Raw genomic sequence first — 19,379 nt, forward strand, 5'->3', positions numbered from 1 at the left:
CCTTTATTTATAAAGCGCTGTAAATTTACACAGCGCTGTACATAAATCTTTTTAATTAGACGGTTCCCTGCCCTCAGGCTTACAATCTAAAAAGACACGACACAAAAGGAGAAGGGAGTGGTGGTGGGGAAGGGGATGAGGTCCAGCAGTTCTTCTCTACCTCTGAGGCCTGGACCAAGGGAGATGGACTGGAGGGAGGACTTGGCTTCTTGGAGCTACCCTGCCTCTCTCTCCCTCAAGATGGTGGATGAAGGGAGGGCTTGTACAAAGACAGAGAAGTTGTTTATCCAAATAGATTTAAACTATATAAGACAACACAGAACAACTGGCGACGAAGTAGTCCTTAAATGTTATTTTTGTCTGCAATTCTTTTATAGACTGTTTTATCAAATTCAATTTGGTTTACACTTATAATGCCACTGCAAGCATGATATAGTTGTAATGTTTTTCAGGATGCCGTGGGCTAAACTAGGGCAGGAATCATGCAGTCTGTCAGATGTTGTTGGTCTGCAACTTGCAGCATTCCTCGCCAATGGCTACGCAGGTTAAAATTGCTGGGACTCACAGAGGACCACATGATTCTCACTCTTGGGTTAAATCCAATGTTAGTACTTCAAATAGCAGGGCCACTGAAATAAATGTAATTTACATGAATTGTGACTGTGGATCATATCTAGATAGGATTATTTTTGGATTTAGACTGAAATGAAGAAAGTTTTGCCTTACCACCCAATTCTACCCAGCCATCTACACAGATGGGGCAAGGGATTTTGATTCTCTTGACGTTTTTAAACAGAGGCTAGATAGCCACTTTTTAGGGTGCTTTAGCAGTAAGTTCTTGTATTGCCAAAGGCAATCTTGGGTCATCATCATCTTTGGTACCTTTGATTCTATAACTGTACAACTGAGTCAGAGCTGGGGGAAATAAATAGCCAAACCTATCTGCCACATTACTAAAGACTATACCTTTGTTCTCTTGAAATCTTAAAGCTGTCATTCAAACACACTGGAAAAGGAAGCAATTTATAGCAACCATCAACAAAAATGGTTAGAATGTCCCACTTACTATTGTTTTGACATAAGAATTTGGTCGCAGAGACTGGATGGTGGTCCCGGAATTGCCATCTATACATGATCGTGCTCCATAAATCACAGTGATAGGAATGTCTTTGTGCATATGGGCAATTCGTTGCAGCATTGGCCTTTTTGCCCATCCATATGGAACTGTCATGTTCTTGAAAGCTGTTTCGCCACTTAAAGATATGGAAAAAAAAAAACCAATTCTGTTTTGTAGACATGGACTTTATACTTTTTAAAATTAAATACAAACCCACCTAATAGAAGCACCATTATGTATGAAAAAGACAACAGACACTGCTAGTAACAAAAAGTAAGAAACATACGGCTGCTGCATAGTACAATAACAGACACACTGTTGCACATATAATGATATGCATTCTTTAATTTTCATTGCACAGATCTAGGTTTTAGGATAAAATGCTGAAACTGATTCTGAGTAAAGGCAAAGAAATAGTGAAACTGGTGAGGCACATGATTCTAGTAGTTGTGACAAACCAAGGTTACGTTCACTTGTACTTTGTTTAGAAAACAATAAAACACACAGAATAACTCTGTTACGGTTTAATAAAAATGTATAAAAAGTAGGTAAAACCAAGATTTTATATGAATTATGTGCAACCTTCCTCCCTGCTGATTGTCATAACACAGTTCTGCACATTCTGGCATTTCTCTTATATGCTCCTGCTGTTCAGAATCGCACAGAGCTGGCACAGTCAAGGCAGTACTTTTATGACAGAGCTGATGAGATGAGGCTTTGGTGAGGTGCAAAGATTACAAACCATTCAGTATTCTATGAATCAATCATGTATAGCAGTAAGTGTTTATCTGGCCATTGTAGTACAACTACCAAATTGGATAAAACTATCTACAAAAGCCATAGATTCTTGTCACAACATCTCTGCTTTCAACTGACTGTCCAACTTTTCAGATCGCTATCTGGGACAGCTGCTTTTGTGTTCTTCATACCCATCTTACCATCGCTTTCTATAGCCGGGATGGGGGATGGTTGGATCTCCTGAAACTCTTGGACAGCAACTCCCACAATTCTTCACCATTTGATAAAATTTTTAGGGCTGGTGGCACCTGCAAGTCAATAATATCTGGAGACCCACACATTTCTTACCCATGGTGTATAGTAACATGCAGGAGATTTCTTGGTAAAGTCAAACATTAACAAAGCAAGTGGGATTTGCAACAAAGGTGCATTGCAGAATGTAGCTATTCAGGTCTAAGTGAGTCATATCTTTGCTTTTCCACAACATCCCATTTCATTTCTTTTTCCATCTGCCAGCATTTTGTGCTCAGTGAGCTTGCTCAACTCTCACTGGGTTGTTTGGAATTATTTATTTTATACTTAAGGACTTTTTTTCCATTCTAAAGGTTTTTTTTTTTTGCTTCTGCAAATCTTGGATTTTTCCAACTTTACTCACATTTCGCTCCTGTGCATGCATGTTACATAAGGACCCACACTCAGAAAACTGGCTCACTATTAGTATATAGGACAGTGATGGTGAACCTATGGCACACGTGCCAGAGGTGGCACTCAGAGCCGTCTCTGTGGGCACATGTGCCATCGCCCCAGCACAGAGTTTGCCAGAGTTTGTTACTAGAAAGCCAGAAGGACATGGCACTTTGCAATAAATAAGTGGGTTTTGGGTTGCACTTTGGGCACTCGGCCTCTAAAAGGTTCACCATCACTGATATAGGATTTTGCTTACTTACACTTACCTTGGTGACTGCACATTACAATGGTAGATATATTCAGTAACTGTATCATCATCAAACATGGAGGAATACTTTCTTTTGAAGTCTGGCCTAATACGTTGTACAAGGCTCAATCCTGTCATAAATCAAGACAAAAAAATAAAATTTCAAACAAAAATAAAACTGCAAAGTGCATGTACAGAATGATTTCCCCCCCTCAAAACACTCTGTAATGGTAATAAATAATTGTTTCAGTAGCTACAGAGATGAATCAAGTTATCTTATCCTACAATGCATTACCAGGCATTTTAGCCAGGAATTAATAAATGATAATGCTGTGGCTGCCAGAAATGGACACTGAAGATTTCCACATCTCACATTGCATTTCTCTCCCCACAAAACTGCTTTTATTTGTTTTTAGCCACAAACTAACATTGGGTATATGAGGTTCAGTCCAAGCTACTCAGCCATAAATGAAATACAAAAAGGCAAGGAAGCCATGTAGACTTACTGTATATTTACTGAACAGAAGGAGGAATTGTGAGCTGAACCCAAGAATTACTTCCTTCTATCGGAGGAATGAAACCTCTGAGTTGAACCTTTACATTTAAGAGAGAATGCATATGTACTGCTAGTTTAAGTTTCCACTCTAGGAAAGCTCTACTGTATTTCTAAACCTTACATAGCATCAGTGAATAATAATGATACTTTTCCATCTCTCCAGCAGAAGGACAGATATCTCCATTCTATACCAGTAGCAAGCAGACATCAATGAAATATACTTTTTTTTTACTATAACCTCATGATCCACCAGCAAACATCTTACATAAAATGATACACATTTAAATTTGTTCTGAGTACCAGAACTGAAAGCTCACAATCCTTTCATGCAATATTAATGAAAACAACAATAACTATCACTTTCATGCCAGATCAGGGTGGGAATTATGTAGCCCAGTAAGATGTTGTTCAACTGCAATTCCCTGCGTTCCTTACCACTGGTTATACGGGTGAGGATTCATGGGCGGTATAGTCCAATAACAGCTGGAGTGACTCACAATTCCCACTTCTGTGCTAAATTTGGCCTTAGTCTTGCTAGGCACACTGAAATAAATTGGGATTCGTAATTACAACTAATACAGGTTATTTCAACTGGTCTACTCTAGACTGGACTAATGCTTGATATAGCTGACAATGATTATGGTGCAGCAGTAGTAGTAGCAGACGTATTAGTAACCTTGTTTTATGTTGTAAACTATTTCAGGATATTGTACAAATGACAACTGGTATAGAAATATTTTTAATAAACACATCATCATCATAATCAATGATGTCTAGTTTAAGAGTAAGATTTAAAATGGATGTGTATTTTGATGTTTGGTTTCAAGAGTATGATTTAAAATGGGTGTGAAATCTTTGCCAATCTAAAGCAGTTCCTCAGAGATCAATCACTATCGGTAATTCAGCACAGACTGAAGCTCCTTGCAACTTATGTAAATATTTAGTGCAAATCACCTCGCTCACATAATGGAAGAAATCCATCTATTTCAGTGTAGAACTAGGCTACAACTTGAGCCTTCAAAAGCCAGCACTCCAAATGAAGCTTCCTTCTCTTTTCTTTGGCTTGACAAATCACTCAACCATGTATACAACATAATCAAAAATAACTGTAGCCCATTGTAGTGTAACATCAAAAATGAGATGGCTAAGGTAGAGAGAAATTCACATTTTAATGACTCTGAAAAATTAACATTTTATATGTGAGTATGTTCCCTGATATTCAATGCCTTTTTAAGATGCTTCTTTAAAATTCTTTAAAATTCCCAGACATCTAACAAATCAGCAAAAACAGATAAATATTAAAATTCAGCATAATCTGAAAACCTAGACACAAATATGTCCAGATACCCTTAAATCCAGTCATTTTTGTGTTATGAAATTTGCTTAGCCCAGTGTTGCTGATAACACGCACTGGCTCGCCCTGAAGAATGACACTTTCAGTTGTGTTGCTCTACATGCCCAAGTGTCTCAAGGCTTTTGTCACAGACAGAATATGCAAAGTAAACTTTTAAAAAGCACTGTACATACTCCTGTATAAGTCTAGAAATTTAGGTCAAAAAAGTGACCCAAAAAAACTGAGTCAACTTATCCATGGATCAATGTAAGTACTGTATCTTAAGTCTTATTTAAAAGAAGGAACCATCCCCTGGTGGCACATGGTGTTGGAACACCACTGTGCTAGAATTTTTAAAGTTTTTTGACACTGTTTTGTTTTGCTTCATCCTTTAGATCCTTTACTATATGCCCCTAAGTTTTACCCTTGCAATAGACATGGGTCATAGCAAAATCCATAATTTTGGCCCCAAAACATGCCCTCAATTTATACATGAGGTTGACTTGTAGTCGAGTATATATGGTAATTTGTTCCAATGGCAATTATCACGCTTAAATAATAATCTATTGCCATTACTCACTGCAATCTTAAATCAATAACTCATTGTGTTACTACCTACCTTTTGTAAATTTAAGAAACCTTAGGAATGAAGAAAATGGCATTGAATTTGAGAAATCTCTGACAAAATGCTTTGATATGGACAAGGGCCAGAATTCTTATATTAGCCTTAACTAGAGTAAGCCCATTAAATTAATAGAATTAATATAGACGCTATATGTTTGTTTACCATTCACCAGTTCATTCAATGGATTTACTCTAGGTCAGACTAACTAACAATATGTTACACAAAATGCCAGGTTCCCAGAGGGTACCCACAACCACTATTTAATAGGGGAATTTTATTAGCTCAAGGGAAGCTGCTGAGAGGGCGTTGGGCAAGTAAAAGCAGGAATCAAGCCTGCGTAAATCAGTCCAGAATGCAAGGTCCAAATGTAATTTTATTTATAACAGCAATATAGAAATCAACTTTCACACAAAAACACATATTCACACACATACAACAACTAATGATTGCTTAGGAGTCAGGTGAGACACAGAGAGAATGCCTGCCTGACCCCATCCAGTTTAAATCTGATACAATACGCTATTTCTTGGCTGTCTCACAAGCCAAGTTTATCTTGTCATAGTAGTTGTACCTTGAAAATACCCACATACATGGAATCCTATGCATATCCTTACAAGCAATTTTTTTCTTGGCTATTGTACTAGTTACTGTTCTAGTGTTTATATACAAGGATGACCTAAAGTCAAATCCATAACAGTCCTAGAACTGATGAATGAGGCAATGCCACCAAAATAATGTATTAGCTAGCACTCACCGAAGGGTCCTGCTATTCTGAGACCAGCCAACGGATTAAATGGACTCAAAACTGCTCCAAGTGCTTTGATCCAGATTGGAATAGCCCTTTCATGTTCAGCACTGGAAGGTCTTTCTGGAAAACCCCATGGTTCCACTAATATGACATGCTTTGCTCTGTAGGTATAAACAATAGGAAATATGTTGCATATAAGAAAAAGGTTAGTCTTGCTTCTCTGCATCAATGACAATTTATTCATCTCTTAAGCTTACTCATTCTGCAGCAAAAGGAACAGAATTTGCAAGGATCAGTAACTGTGCTCTCCACTTGCTCCATTATAACAGAGAAAGATGCCAGTTCAGGTGAGTCACATAAGCCCCAAGTTTTCCTAAAACCAAAAGCTAAAGAGGAGAAAGAAATGAACCCTATCCCTCTATTATCCAAAAGTTCTCTTCAAGCCAGGGATTGGCTTTTGCTGTGCCCAAATGCAGAGCCATAACAATCTTCAGCTTCCCATCTCCAAGAAGCGTGTGTGCTTTTTTTCTGTGTTCAAAAGACACTCTGGACACATGTGGTGCAGAGGCAGAGCTACCTTCCAGCTTGGAGTTTGAGCAAAGAGATAAAGACCAGTGGACATTCATAGCATCAGTTGTGAAGAGGGGAAGGGAAAGGCAACACTGTATAGCATCTTATTTGCAAGATGTGTATACTGAGCTTGGAACAGCCATTCAAAGATGGGGAACAAACAACCCTCTACTCTACTCCACCTCTGAAGGAGTAAATAATAATAATAATACAGTAATAATAATAGGATTTATTTATATGCCGCCCAATCAATGGGAATCCAGGCGGCTTACAACAGAGGGGATAACAGATGGTTCTCTGTCCTAAGGTTTACAATCTGAAAAGACACAACACAAAAGGAGAAGGGAATGGTGGGGGCGGGGAGGGGATGAGGTCCAGCATTCTTCTCTAACTCTGAGGCCTGGACCAAGTTAGGGAAAAGAAGAGGTTTCAGCTGGAAAGAAATGTAATTTCCCCTCATTTTGGAAACATACAAGGAGGTCAAGGACAGAACTCTGGAGGGACAGGGGATCCTAGTGATAGCAAATGTTTGTTTGGCCAGTAAGGTCAAACAACATTTGTTGACTCCTGGGTATATGCTTCCTTTGATTACTCATTCTACAAATATTTATTTGCCTTTCATACTCCTCTCTCTCTCAGGTTATCAGCATAATAGCTCTTAGATCAAGGTGGGAATCCCATGGCCCTTCTTTTGTTGTTGGGTTGCAACAACATTCCTTGCTGTGGGATGAAGGACCAGTTATTGTTGGACTGCAAGTTGCTAGCCAGTACAACTAACTAGTGAGGAATGCTGTGTGTTGCAGTCCAACGACATCGTGAGGGTCACATGATTTCTATCCCACCTTAGATGGTGGAACCTGTCTAATTGGATTCATCTATTTCCTCAGAATGATACCCAGAAGTAAAACAATTATGATGTTCCATTTTAACTTAACATATATGATGGATTAATCTAACAGCTCTTTCTGTAGCTCAGCAATAAAACACATGCTTTGCATGCAAAAGGTCTCAACTTAATCACAGCATATCTAGGAAGAGCTGGGAAAGACTCCTGACTGAAACCCTGGAGAAATTACTGCCAGTACTGACAATGTTGTTGTGTGACTTCAAGTCATTTCTGACTTACAGCGACCCTAAGGTGACCCAATCACAGGGTTTTCTGGGGCTAAGAGTATGTGATTTGTCTAAGATCACCCAGTATGCTTCCATGGCCAAGTGGGGAAGTGAATCCTGATCTCTAGAGTCTTAGTCCAATGCTCATAACTGTCTTATATGTTAAAACAGAGCTTCCCGTGTTTTTATAAATACGATCATCCATGAATCTGATAACATCTACTATCTACTGTTTTAGAGAAGGTGAGACCAAGAAAAAATAGCTTATTTAAGAGTATGAACTGAAGATTTTAATATCTGAGTATCTGAAAGGAGGCAATTTATTGGACATACCTTTACCAAAACTATTCACAACAATAGTAGGCACAGTTTAGTATGATGAGAATAAGCCACTCCATGCTGCAAATTTATGTATGCCCCCTCTCCTCTCCTCTCCTCTGCTAGGGAACTTCCATTTTTGCTCAATTTTTAATTGTGATTAATGTTAACCATAGTTTGATTAAAATAAACTAGTTTACAATCCAAAGTTAATATTCATCACAGTTTGTAAGAACAACGCAAATTGTCCTGAAGCCAAACAAAAACTCCTTCACATGGCCATATAAGAGAAGGGAAACTGCAAGTGCCTAGGACTCACTGAAGTTCATTCCTGACATGCCAAAGTACAGTTAAGTCACTTTAATGTGATATCTGAATGCAGTCCATCCAGTTGATGTATACACATAAGCACCTGAATCATGATACAATTGTGTTCTTTAAAGAGAAAAGGCTAAATCTAGTGTTTGTCTATCTTAGATATGACTCACTAAAATCAGTAGGATTAAAGTTAGTAATGACTAACAAGTCCTGGTCATTTCAATGGGCTTATAATGGACTTCACAAGGCAGTGAAGAAAGCAGATAGAAAGAAACTCAACTCATTTGAGATGTGGTGCTGGAGAAGAGTGCTGGGAATACTGTGGACAGTCAGAAAGTCAAACAAAAGGGTGCTAGAGTAGATTTGGCCTGACCTCTCCTTATAAGTCAAGATGACCAAACTGAGGCTGTTGCACTTTGGTCACATCATGAGAAGCCAGTGCTACTGGAAAAGACAATAACGCTAAGAAAGGTGGATGGCAGCAGAAAGAAAGTGAGGCCACATATTAGTTGGATAGATTCAATCAAGGAGGTCGTGGCTCTGAGCCTACCTGAACAGAGCAGCTGAGGACAGGGGGCTTGGAGGTGTCTCACTCATGGGGTCACCATAAGTCCAACTTGACTTGAGCACAGTTAACAACAACAAATGCTACCTAAACACTCTAAAGGTACCAGATTCTGCCTGATCTTGGAAGCTAAGCAGGAGCAACTCTGGTTATTATTTGGATGGGAGATGGCCAATGAATACCACGTGCTGTGGGCTATATTTCAGAAGAAGGAACTCCTAAGCAAACCCAATGGAATTAATGGAGTCGCCGTAAGTCAACAGGTAACTTAAAGATACACAGAGACTTTTATCCAGAAATACCGACTGATACAAAAAGAATGGTGCAAAACTGAATAAGAACTGCTCTACTTTTCTAACATTCTTTATGAACCACTCTGTGCAGAATTGTTTTGTTACCTATGTGTAACCATCCTAAGTATTCAAAAGCCATGACTGGGGTTCACAGGTTCTTCCTTAACTGTACCATTCCCCAACACCTATGGTCATGATCTAGCTACACTACAACAGAGGATCCAGGACCCTACAACAGAGTGGTGAATTCCCTTTCTTCTTCTTCTTCTTCTTCTTCTTCTTCTTCTTCTTATTATTATTATTATTATCCTTTATTTATAAAGCGCTGTAAATTTACACAGCGCTATAGCTGTCAAGCCCCAGTTTGTGTGTGTGCCCTGCTGCAAACCAGAAAGGAGACGATTCAGACCATGACATTGTAACTGAAGTCAACTTGGTTGAAGGGAGAAGAAAAAAGTATTAAGTCATGGATGAATTACACCTTTTCTTCCCCCAGGAGCCCAGATCAGCAGTATCACCATGGTCTAAATTGTCTCCCTTCTTCCTCCACTTCCCTCCAGTAAGAAGTAGAAATAGCAGCAGCACCATCTCCTCATCCTCCTGGGGCTTCACAGATGCCTGCGAAGATGGTTTTGGGATGGAGTACAAGGACAATATAACAGTCCAAAAAGGACTTATGTGTGCATAACGCACACTTATGCACACACGTCACAATAGACACATGTCTATTCCTCTCCCCTTCAATTTTATTTAGAGGTTCCACTCTATTAATTATGCTGCAGCTCAACTCACTATCTGAATATTTCAAATGAGAAGGTATATTGTAATTGCTTAGAAAGCCTGAATGTTATCTTACTAAACAACTACAGTTGGCCCTCGATGTTTGGAGCATTGATACTTGCGGTTTTGATTATTTGCGAGTTCATCATTGCCACTGTACATGCACTTCTCCTCCCTTCTCCTAAGCTTTTCCCCTTGAGGGGGAAAGAGGTCTAGGAGGGAGGGAGCAGCCAGGAGTGTGCGCGCCAACATCACACCTCCCCCAGTGTGACAGCTAGCTCCCACAGCCTACAATTCTACTGGGGAAGACGTGGGGGCCACAACTGCTCCTTCCCCAGTGGGAGAGCAGGTTGTGGCAAGCATGCTATCCCACTGGTGAAGGCACCGGGGGGGGGGGGGCATAACTGCTCCTCTTCTCCTTCCCTGGTGGGATAGTAGGCTCCCTACAGCCTGCTATCCCACCGGGAAAGTAGCGGGGGGCGTAATTGTTCCTCCTCTCCTTTCCCCACTTATTTGCAGTTTTCCCACTTTCACAGGGGTCTTGTGCCCTGATCCCCTGCGAAAGCGGAGGGCTGACCATACAATACAGTTGCTTCCTATAAAAAATTAAAAACACTCCCGTGAAATATTCATGTGTAAGAACAGTGGTGGAAACTGACTGGACATATGACCAGGTAAGTACACCATGAAAGGGCAAAGAGTCCTTCGTTTAAAGTCAAAGGTACAGTGGGAAATTTGCTAACATCACGTATGCTGTTGCATGTAAAGACCACTAGAAGAAAACATGCTGTATAATACAACTGGAAATGTCTATATTTTTTTAAGTTTAAAGTTATGAAATCTATTTTACAACAAAGTTCTATTTGAAGTAATTATATTCATTTAACCAAATTTTCCATGATGCATACAGTACCATATAACACAAAAAACTTAATACAGGCCTGTGATGAAAAACTTTTTTCAATACTGTAGCTGTTTTTAATGTATTTTTGGATGCTAAATTTAAAAAATGCAGTAAAAATGTCATACCACAAACAATTCTTTCACAATTTTTTTAAACCAATTCAATTGTTACTCAACTTGGATAAGTGTGGACATTGATGTACCAGTGTGATTTCTTTTAGGGCCTTCAAATGGATTTTTGTGTTTAATATCAGTGAATTAAAAGTGTTTTTAAAGTCTATCAGAAGACTTAAAACCTTTAACCTTTCCTACTCTTTGCAGGAGAATTCTTTGCAAGGTCATTTCATTCAGTCAAATGTTAAAACATGGACACGTCAAAGCAGTGAAAAAACTGTAAGTGATAGAGCAAATCTGAGGTCATTGTGGAATTTCAAATGTCAAATACATTTATAAAAAAAGTTTTTAATGGTCCTCAGTTTAGCAGACCTGTATAATCAAGCCATTGCCAAATATGGGGGGGGGGGATGTATTAGTTTCAGGTACCTTGATGGGTATTTCAGAGAGTAAGCTGCTGCCAGGAATCCACCCAGGTTGTGTCCAAGTAAAATCATTCTGTCCAATCCTATTTTCCGTCGCCATTCTTCAATAGATTCTACAAATTGATTTTCTGCTACTTCTGCATCAGTGTCAAACTGTGGCCTACTACTGCGTCCAAATCCCAAGAGGTCAAATGCATACACAGTCCTATTTTCACAAAGATCTTCAAAGTTCAGAGCCCAGAGTCCAACACCACCTCCAAATCCATGGAGAAGAACAAGGGGAGTTTTCTGTGAAAGGTTCTGAGAGAATGTTAGCGTCCATATTTTGTTTCCATTGGATATGAAGACATACTGTTTACTATATGTACTTGTGATACCTGAAGAAAGAAACACACAAACCTTATTATTCAAGCAACTGTATTGAAACATGCTTATAAAAAAGGAGAAGGGCCAGAAAAATACAAGTCCACTGGATAAGTATTCTCGCTCCTACTAATGGCACCTTATTGCCCAACAGGAAGTAGCAGCTGTCCCAAAGGAGGCAGAGTTATGCTGCAAGGCTTGTACACTCACACTACTCTTTCTTATATGGCCTGTGTGCAAGCAACCTGAAGCTCACACCTGTGTGGACAGGTGAGAATCGTTATCCTCCATGGCAGATATCTCCAATCTGTTGCTCTCCAGTTGTTTTGAATGATGATTCTCATCATCCCTGACTATCAGTCATAAATGCAGAAAAATTAAGCAGAAAAGTGCCTACTAAATTAGTTATTTAAACTGAAATGTTTATGTTAATAAATGTAAAACTGCTTTCAAAATGTGATGCTGTGAGAAGCTCTTGCAAGTGTGTGTATTTGCTTTTAAGTTGCCTGTTGACATATGGCAACCCCATGATTTCAGAATTTTCTTAGGCAATGATTATTCAGGGGTAGTTTTGCCAGTTTCTTTCTCTGAAATATAGTCTATAGCAACTGGTATTCATTGGTAGTCTCCCATTCAAGTAGTAACCATAACTGACCCTGCTTAGCTTCCAAGATCAGATGGAATTGGTGCCTTCAGGATATTCTTGCAAGACTACCCACAGAAACCTAGTACTTCTTCAATGTTACAAAGGTTTAAACAAGAAGTATAGAATAAAAAACAACAGATAAAGAGCTGTACTATATTGGCATGCAGTCTACCTTATATCTTCACAAAAATATTTTTCTACTTATTTACAGTACTTGCCAGTAGAATCTCTTACAAGTACTGCCAGCCTGGATATGCCCCTAGGCTGTAATGTAACTTTTATCCCATTCAGTTTTTTTGCAGGGAAGAAAAAAATGATCAGCTTGTTGAGAGCTTTGTGTACAATGAACAAAACTAACAATTTAGATAGGCCACACTACTTTTATTTGAGCACAGTATCTTCTGGCTTGAGAGCCAGTATTATGTAGCGGTTTGAGTGTTGGACTAGGACACTGGGAGCCTAGGGTTTGAATCGTCACTTGGCCATCAAAACCTACTGGGTGATCTTAGACAGATCACACACTCTCAACCTCAGAGGATGGCAAAGGGAAACCCCTTTTGAATAAATCTTGCCAAGAAAATCCCGTGATAGGTTCACCTTAGGGTTGCCATAAGTCAGAAATGACTTGAATGTACACAACAACAACCTTGATTAACTCCTCTACCATATACTCTTCTTCTTCACTGAAATGCTCTAATGTGGTAAAGTTCAATTCACGCATTACTAATTCTTCCTTTTCCTCTCTCCCACTACATCCAGGGTGAGAAAAGATATAAATGAATCATATCAGCTGGAGATATCTTACCACAAAGTGCTTACATTTCAATATTTTCTCTTCAGCATCTTTAAGATGTACCAGTGAAGTAGGACACCATGCAGGTAGCCAACTGGATAACCATCCTGACCTAGAGCAATCAGAATTAACAAACAGTATAATAAAAACATACATGATATTCACTTTGACATGCAGTAGATATTATGGTTCTTGGCTTGTCACTGGAGAGTAAAGATAGAAATTCACTTAATCTTTCATCAGATGGCCACCACCAGTCTACAGTGCGTCCTCGCCTTACGCAGGTGATCTGTTCCGGATCCCGCCACGTAAGGCGAATTCCGCCTATGCTCGAGCCCCATTGGAAACAATGGGGGCTCGTGCGCGGCGGTGAGGGCGCGCGCGGGGTGCAACGGGCGCGCGCGCCCATTCAATTGAATGGGACGCGCCGCCCCTTCCACCCCGCGCGCCCCCCGCAGCTTGAGCACGTATGCTCAAGGCCGCGTATGGCGCGGGCGCACTGTACTTGGTAGTAACGTAATACAGTTGTCCCTCCATATTCGCTAGGGTTAGGGGAACAAGACCCCCGTGAATATGGAAAAACCACAATTAACAAAAACACTGTTTTTACCTGAGAGGACACCTCTCTAGGAATCTCTTGGTCCTCCAGTGCAACTCTGTGGTCAATGTCCAACATACACTGACCATAGAATGGCACTGGAGTAAATACAAATGGTCTTTCAGTGCAACTTTTAGTTAAAGTTGACCACAGAGTTGCATTGGAGGGCCTAGACCAGTGGTTCCCAACCTTCCTAATGCCGTGACCCTTTAATACAGTTTCTCATGTTGTGGTGACCACCAACCATAACATTATTTTCATTGCTACATGCAAATATGTGTTTTCCAATGGTCTTAAGTGACCCCTGTGAAAGGGTCATTCGACCCCCAAAGGGGTCCCGACCCACAGGTTGGGAACCACTGACCTAGACAGTCCTAGAGAGAACATATTAATGAAATCTGTGAATAATCAAATCCGCAAATATGGAGGGATGACTGTATATAAAAATCAGCCTCTATACAGTAAGCCCACGCCATACGCGGGCTAATTACAGATGGCTTTCAGCATACGCTGAAGCCACCCAGCATTAAAAATAATGGCGTGTGCGCCCGCAACGCACATGTACGGCCGCACAGCAAGCCCAAGCCCCATTTTATCCGATGGGGCTTGAGCATATGCGCTTTTTGCTTTACGTGGGGGGGGGGGGTCTGGAATGGATCTCCCACATAAAGCAAGAGCAGACTGTACTATGAAATATGAGTGGAACTCAAAAGCAGTGACTGGTCATGGACACCTCATTGGTATTGCACACCATAAAAACCAGTAATACTCAGTATAGTCTCATAATGTAGATGTGGGAAATGCAAATAGTTTTCAATGAAATTTCTATAGATATGATAAAACTGTATAACGTATTTTGACTTACACTGAAATCAGTTCCAAAATACTGTGTGTGAAAGGGGCAATAACCCACATGTGCTCTCTCTTCAACATTATACATATTTCTTTCATTCCAGAAAGCCTTAAGGAACCATAGATGAAGCACAGATGAACCATAAAAGTTGTACCAGTTGCTCATTTTGTTTCATGTTCTTGTACTGAAGTACTCAGCCTTAACACATGAAGAAAGCAAGTGGGGTGGGAGGGGCATGACAAGGAATGATGAGGTGAAGGTAGAAGAAGGATAACTGTTTCCTGAGTAATCATACCAATAGATAAGAGGAAGGACTTCAGTCTTATTTTTTAAATGTGTATCGTGAATGGAAACTCTATCTTGAACAGGAGCAAAGTTTTATGATAGCAGAGGTTTAATAGGCCATGTCAGAAAAAACACCAATAGAATCACTAATGATTCAGAAACTGACAAATTATTAAACTTGCACACATGTATGAACTCATCCTCTCATATTTTATGTATGTTGTTTAGAAAAATAATGTCAGATTTAGAATAAATGAGAATGCAAGCTGCTTGCTCTGCAAAGAAAAGGCCCAAGTGTAAGGTGTATCCTCATGACGTAGGAGTATAGATCTGGGACTACAATACAGTCGGCCCTTCTTATACACGGCTTCAAGCATCCACAGTTTGAAAATGTTCAAAAAAGGTATAAATTTCAAATATCAAACCTTGATTTTCCATTTTTTATAAGGGACACCATTTTGCTATGTCATTATATTTAATGGGACTTGAGCATCCATGGATTTTGTTATCCATGGGGATCTTGGAACCAAACCCCAGCGTATAACAAGGGTCCACTGTACTTTGAAAAATGAAAGTTCTGTTTAGTGAGCATTTCAGAAGCACACAGATCTGAATTATGGCTTCACTTTGGTTATGCAGTGACAAAAGAAACATGACAAAAGAAACACACATTCCTATTTAATCCTATTTATGTAAAATCTAAATAGAATACAATTTAAAAAACAGCAACAGCCCATGCAAGAAATTGAATGAAGCACATAGCATCCAAGAACTGTTTCTGGAATATAGAAAGAAATTGTATGTGAACATTTGAAGAACCACCTTTTAAGTTCCAACGCCTCAATCATCCCACCCACCCCTAACTGGATAAACTCTGTTCCTTTCATCAAACCTGGTGAAGCATTTTGACAACTGAATCAAGTATGACATACTAAACTTCAGTAACCTTGTGGATCCCTTCAGACACAGAGAATATAAATATTTAAAATAAAGGAAAAGAAACACTCTCATATCCCATTAAATATGTCAATTATAGACTCAATAATCATCTCATCATATAGTATCAGTAAGCCATGTGTTTAAGATACTTAAGATGCCTTGTAATAATAGGCAAAAGTATTAGCTACACAGACTGAAATTTCTGAGAAATGCCTGGGTAGTACTAAAACAGAAAAAAACCCAAAGTCCATTGCTTTGTCATAAGTCATAAATTTCTACTTCCTGCCCTCCAAATACACATATTTTAAAATGACAAACAGGATGTTGCACCATTCAGTGTGCAAGACTCAGAAGTGCAACAATAAACTTCAATCATCTATCATTAATGTGTACAAATTATAATGCTTCCAATGCTACAAATAGACATTAGAGATCAGTAATAATTACAGTGTCAATGAAAATGTAATTAAAATTCTGGAAATACCTATATCTTTATAACCATTGTTTATTCTATATCAGAAACATTTGCAAACATTTGGCTGAGCCATATAGGGCTTTATAGGTAATAACCAACACCTTGTATTGTGCTCGGAAACTGATGGGTAGCCAATTAAGATCTTTCAAAATAGGTGTTATATGGTCAAATTTCAAAGAACCAGTGACCAATCTGGCTGCCGCATTTTGTACCAATTGAAGCTTCCAAACTTGGTACAAGGGTAGCCCCATGTAGAGCGCATTACAGAAATCAAGACGAGAGATTACCAGTGCATGTACCACTGCTTCAAGGTACCCTCGGTCCAGGTACGGATGCAGTTGGCGTATCAACTGAAACTGGTACCAAGCACTCCTGGCTGTCACATCTACTTGAGATGGCAATTGTAGCGATGAGTCCAGGAGTACTCCCAAGCTGTGAACTTCATCCTTTAGGGGAAGTGTGACCCCATCCAGGACAGGGTAACTAATTTCCTTCCCAGGACCTGAAGGACCTATCACTAGTACTTCCGTTTTCTCTGGATTCAACTTGAGTTTGTTTTCCCTCATCCACCCCATTACTGAACTTAAGCAGGCATCCAGAGGAGAGATGTCATCCCTAGTCACTGCAACAGCCGGAGACATAGAGAAATAAATCTGGGTGTCATCAGTGTAAGGCGTACTGATAACACTGCGCCCCAGGTCTCCGGATGATCTCTCCCAGTAGCTTCATGTAAATGTTAAATAGCATGGGGGATAGAATGGCGCCCAGCCTCATCTCTGTTCTGACCTGGACTCCACATTGAGGGTAGATTTTGGGGAGATAACAGAGGCAAGCATTTGTCCAGTTTTGCTTGAGGAATTTCTGTTCCTTCAACCTGATCATATGGACAAGATGGTTGATCCTACCATAAAGGGGGTGGAACTGGATGTTACAGGTTGTGAATGCTTCTTTGAAAAAGGTTTTTAAAATCCTCTTAAAAACAAGTTGGAGAAAGTGCAGGCTGGAAGCTGTATTTAGATCTTTTCCCTGCTCCCTCTACTCCCTAGGGTACCCTCAAAAGCCCCTGGACCCCTGAAAGAGAAGTTGCTTTTAAATCACCAAAAATCATCCACCAATATATGATCTCCTCCATCACTCCCCTCCCCAAAAACTTCAGACATACACAATTTGTGGTGGAGATTGAGAAGTGAGAGTTACCACTTTCAGGTTGACTTGGATACACAGTGTAGCTTGTCTTGGTAAGGGGGATTAGCTCCCTGTGCTGAGAAGGTGATATCATTTTAGGTAACTGTCAATCAAAACTCAATCTTCTTTCTTTTTAAGTGAAGTTTTAGAGTCAGGAGTAGCACAGAATAACTCCAAGCATTTATAAATAAAGCTGATTATTTGGATCCATTCTTATTTGGGTCCAGGGATGGTTTTGGTCTAGCTTGCTTATTTTTTTCAGCTGATGCCAATGAGATTGTGGAGCTCCTGAATTTCTTGACCTTATCCAACAAAAGGTCAGGATGTGCATGAACAAACTAAGGCTCAGTCCAGGCAAAACAATACTTTTCTTGGTCAACATAAAAACAAAACTGGGATTGGGATTACATCCTGTTCTAGACGAGGCTAAAGTCCTTCTGAAGCCGCACACGTATACACACACACATATACACACACAGCTTCATTTATATATCGCTTCATACTGAACTAACAGTGTCTAAGCGGTTTACAATTGTACGCTAATTGTCCCCAATAATCTTTTAGCGACCTCGGAAGGATGCAAATCTGAGTCAAGTTTGAGCCCTTTCGCTGGTATTAACTCACAACCTTATGGTTTTGAGTGAGTGGCTGCAGTACAGGCATTTAACCACTGCACCACCAGATCCAACATTGTTCCTGGAAAGCTATATGGCTACTGTGGCCAGGACTGCCTTTGTCAACTTTGACTAGTGGACCAGAGGCATGCCTTCGTAAAGAAGGCACATTTGGCCACAATGATCCATGCCTCAGTTCCAACTACTGTAATGCCCTCTGCATGGGGCTATCCTTGAAGAACGTTCAGAAAACATTTGTTGTTATTGATGTTGTTGTGCACCTTCAAGTCATTTCTGATATATGGTGACTCTAAGGTGAATCTATTTGTTTCATGCTGGCAGAAGAGATGGCTTATACAATATGTGACAGCCAAACTGTTGGGGGTGGTGTGTACTTTAATGAACACACATCACAGAACTTGAACTAATTGCACTGGTTTCCAATATGCTTTAGTACTCAATATCTGAAAGACTGCCATCTCTTATCTGAGTCCATCTGGAATTTGACAAGAGTCCCCGTATTGTGTTTGCCACTACTACGCCTTCAAAGACTAGGACAATGAGAAGAGGACAAGATTTTGTTTGTTTGTTTGTTTGTGGAATAACCTCAGCTGTGGAACTTCAACACAAGAAAAACACTCTGGCCCTCTCCATGTTGAGCTTCCAACAGGCAGCCAGAACCATATTGTCTTTGGTCCTTATAACTATTACAACAGCTTTGAATTCATTTTTAAATAATATTTTTTATCTTTTTGCTATGCTTCACCTTGGGCCAACACAATAATTTTAAAAAATACCTTTAATAATAATTCAGTTGGTTATATCTGACATTCCTATTATGGGATACTTATACAGATTGAGCATCACTTATCCAAAATGCTTGGGGCCAGAACTGTTTCAAATTTGTTTGGATGTTGGAATATTTGCACATACTTAATGAGATATCTTGGAGATGGGACCAAAGTCCAGACATGAAATTCATTTATGTTGTATATACACCTTATATGTACAGCCTGAAAGTAATTTTATACATATTGTAATATTTTTGTGCAAGAAACAAAGTTTCATGCGCAAAATACATTGAACCATCATAAAGCAAAGGTGACACTATTTCAGCCCCCCATGAAAAAAGTTTAGGATTTTGGATTTTTGGATAAGGGATACTCAATCTGTACTAT

At 39.6% G+C, this 19,379-nt stretch overlaps 1 protein-coding gene across 1 annotated transcript in view; it reads right to left on the bottom strand.

Annotated features, from left to right (window-relative positions):
• ABHD5 (abhydrolase domain containing 5, lysophosphatidic acid acyltransferase) overlaps positions 1-19,379 on the bottom strand; it is a 33,130-nt gene that overhangs the window by 5,578 nt on the left and 8,173 nt on the right. The window contains exons 2-6 of the mRNA XM_042474721.1: positions 13,279-13,364; positions 11,455-11,827; positions 6,058-6,212; positions 2,809-2,920; positions 1,067-1,253 (exon numbers count right to left, since the gene is read on the bottom strand). Of these exons, the coding sequence (XP_042330655.1) occupies positions 1,067-1,253; positions 2,809-2,920; positions 6,058-6,212; positions 11,455-11,827; positions 13,279-13,364 (913 nt within the window). The remainder of the gene's footprint in view (positions 1-1,066; positions 1,254-2,808; positions 2,921-6,057; positions 6,213-11,454; positions 11,828-13,278; positions 13,365-19,379) is intronic.

Source organism: Sceloporus undulatus, chromosome 6, assembly GCF_019175285.1.
Source record: "Sceloporus undulatus isolate JIND9_A2432 ecotype Alabama chromosome 6, SceUnd_v1.1, whole genome shotgun sequence".
NCBI lineage: Eukaryota > Metazoa > Chordata > Lepidosauria > Squamata > Phrynosomatidae > Sceloporus > Sceloporus undulatus.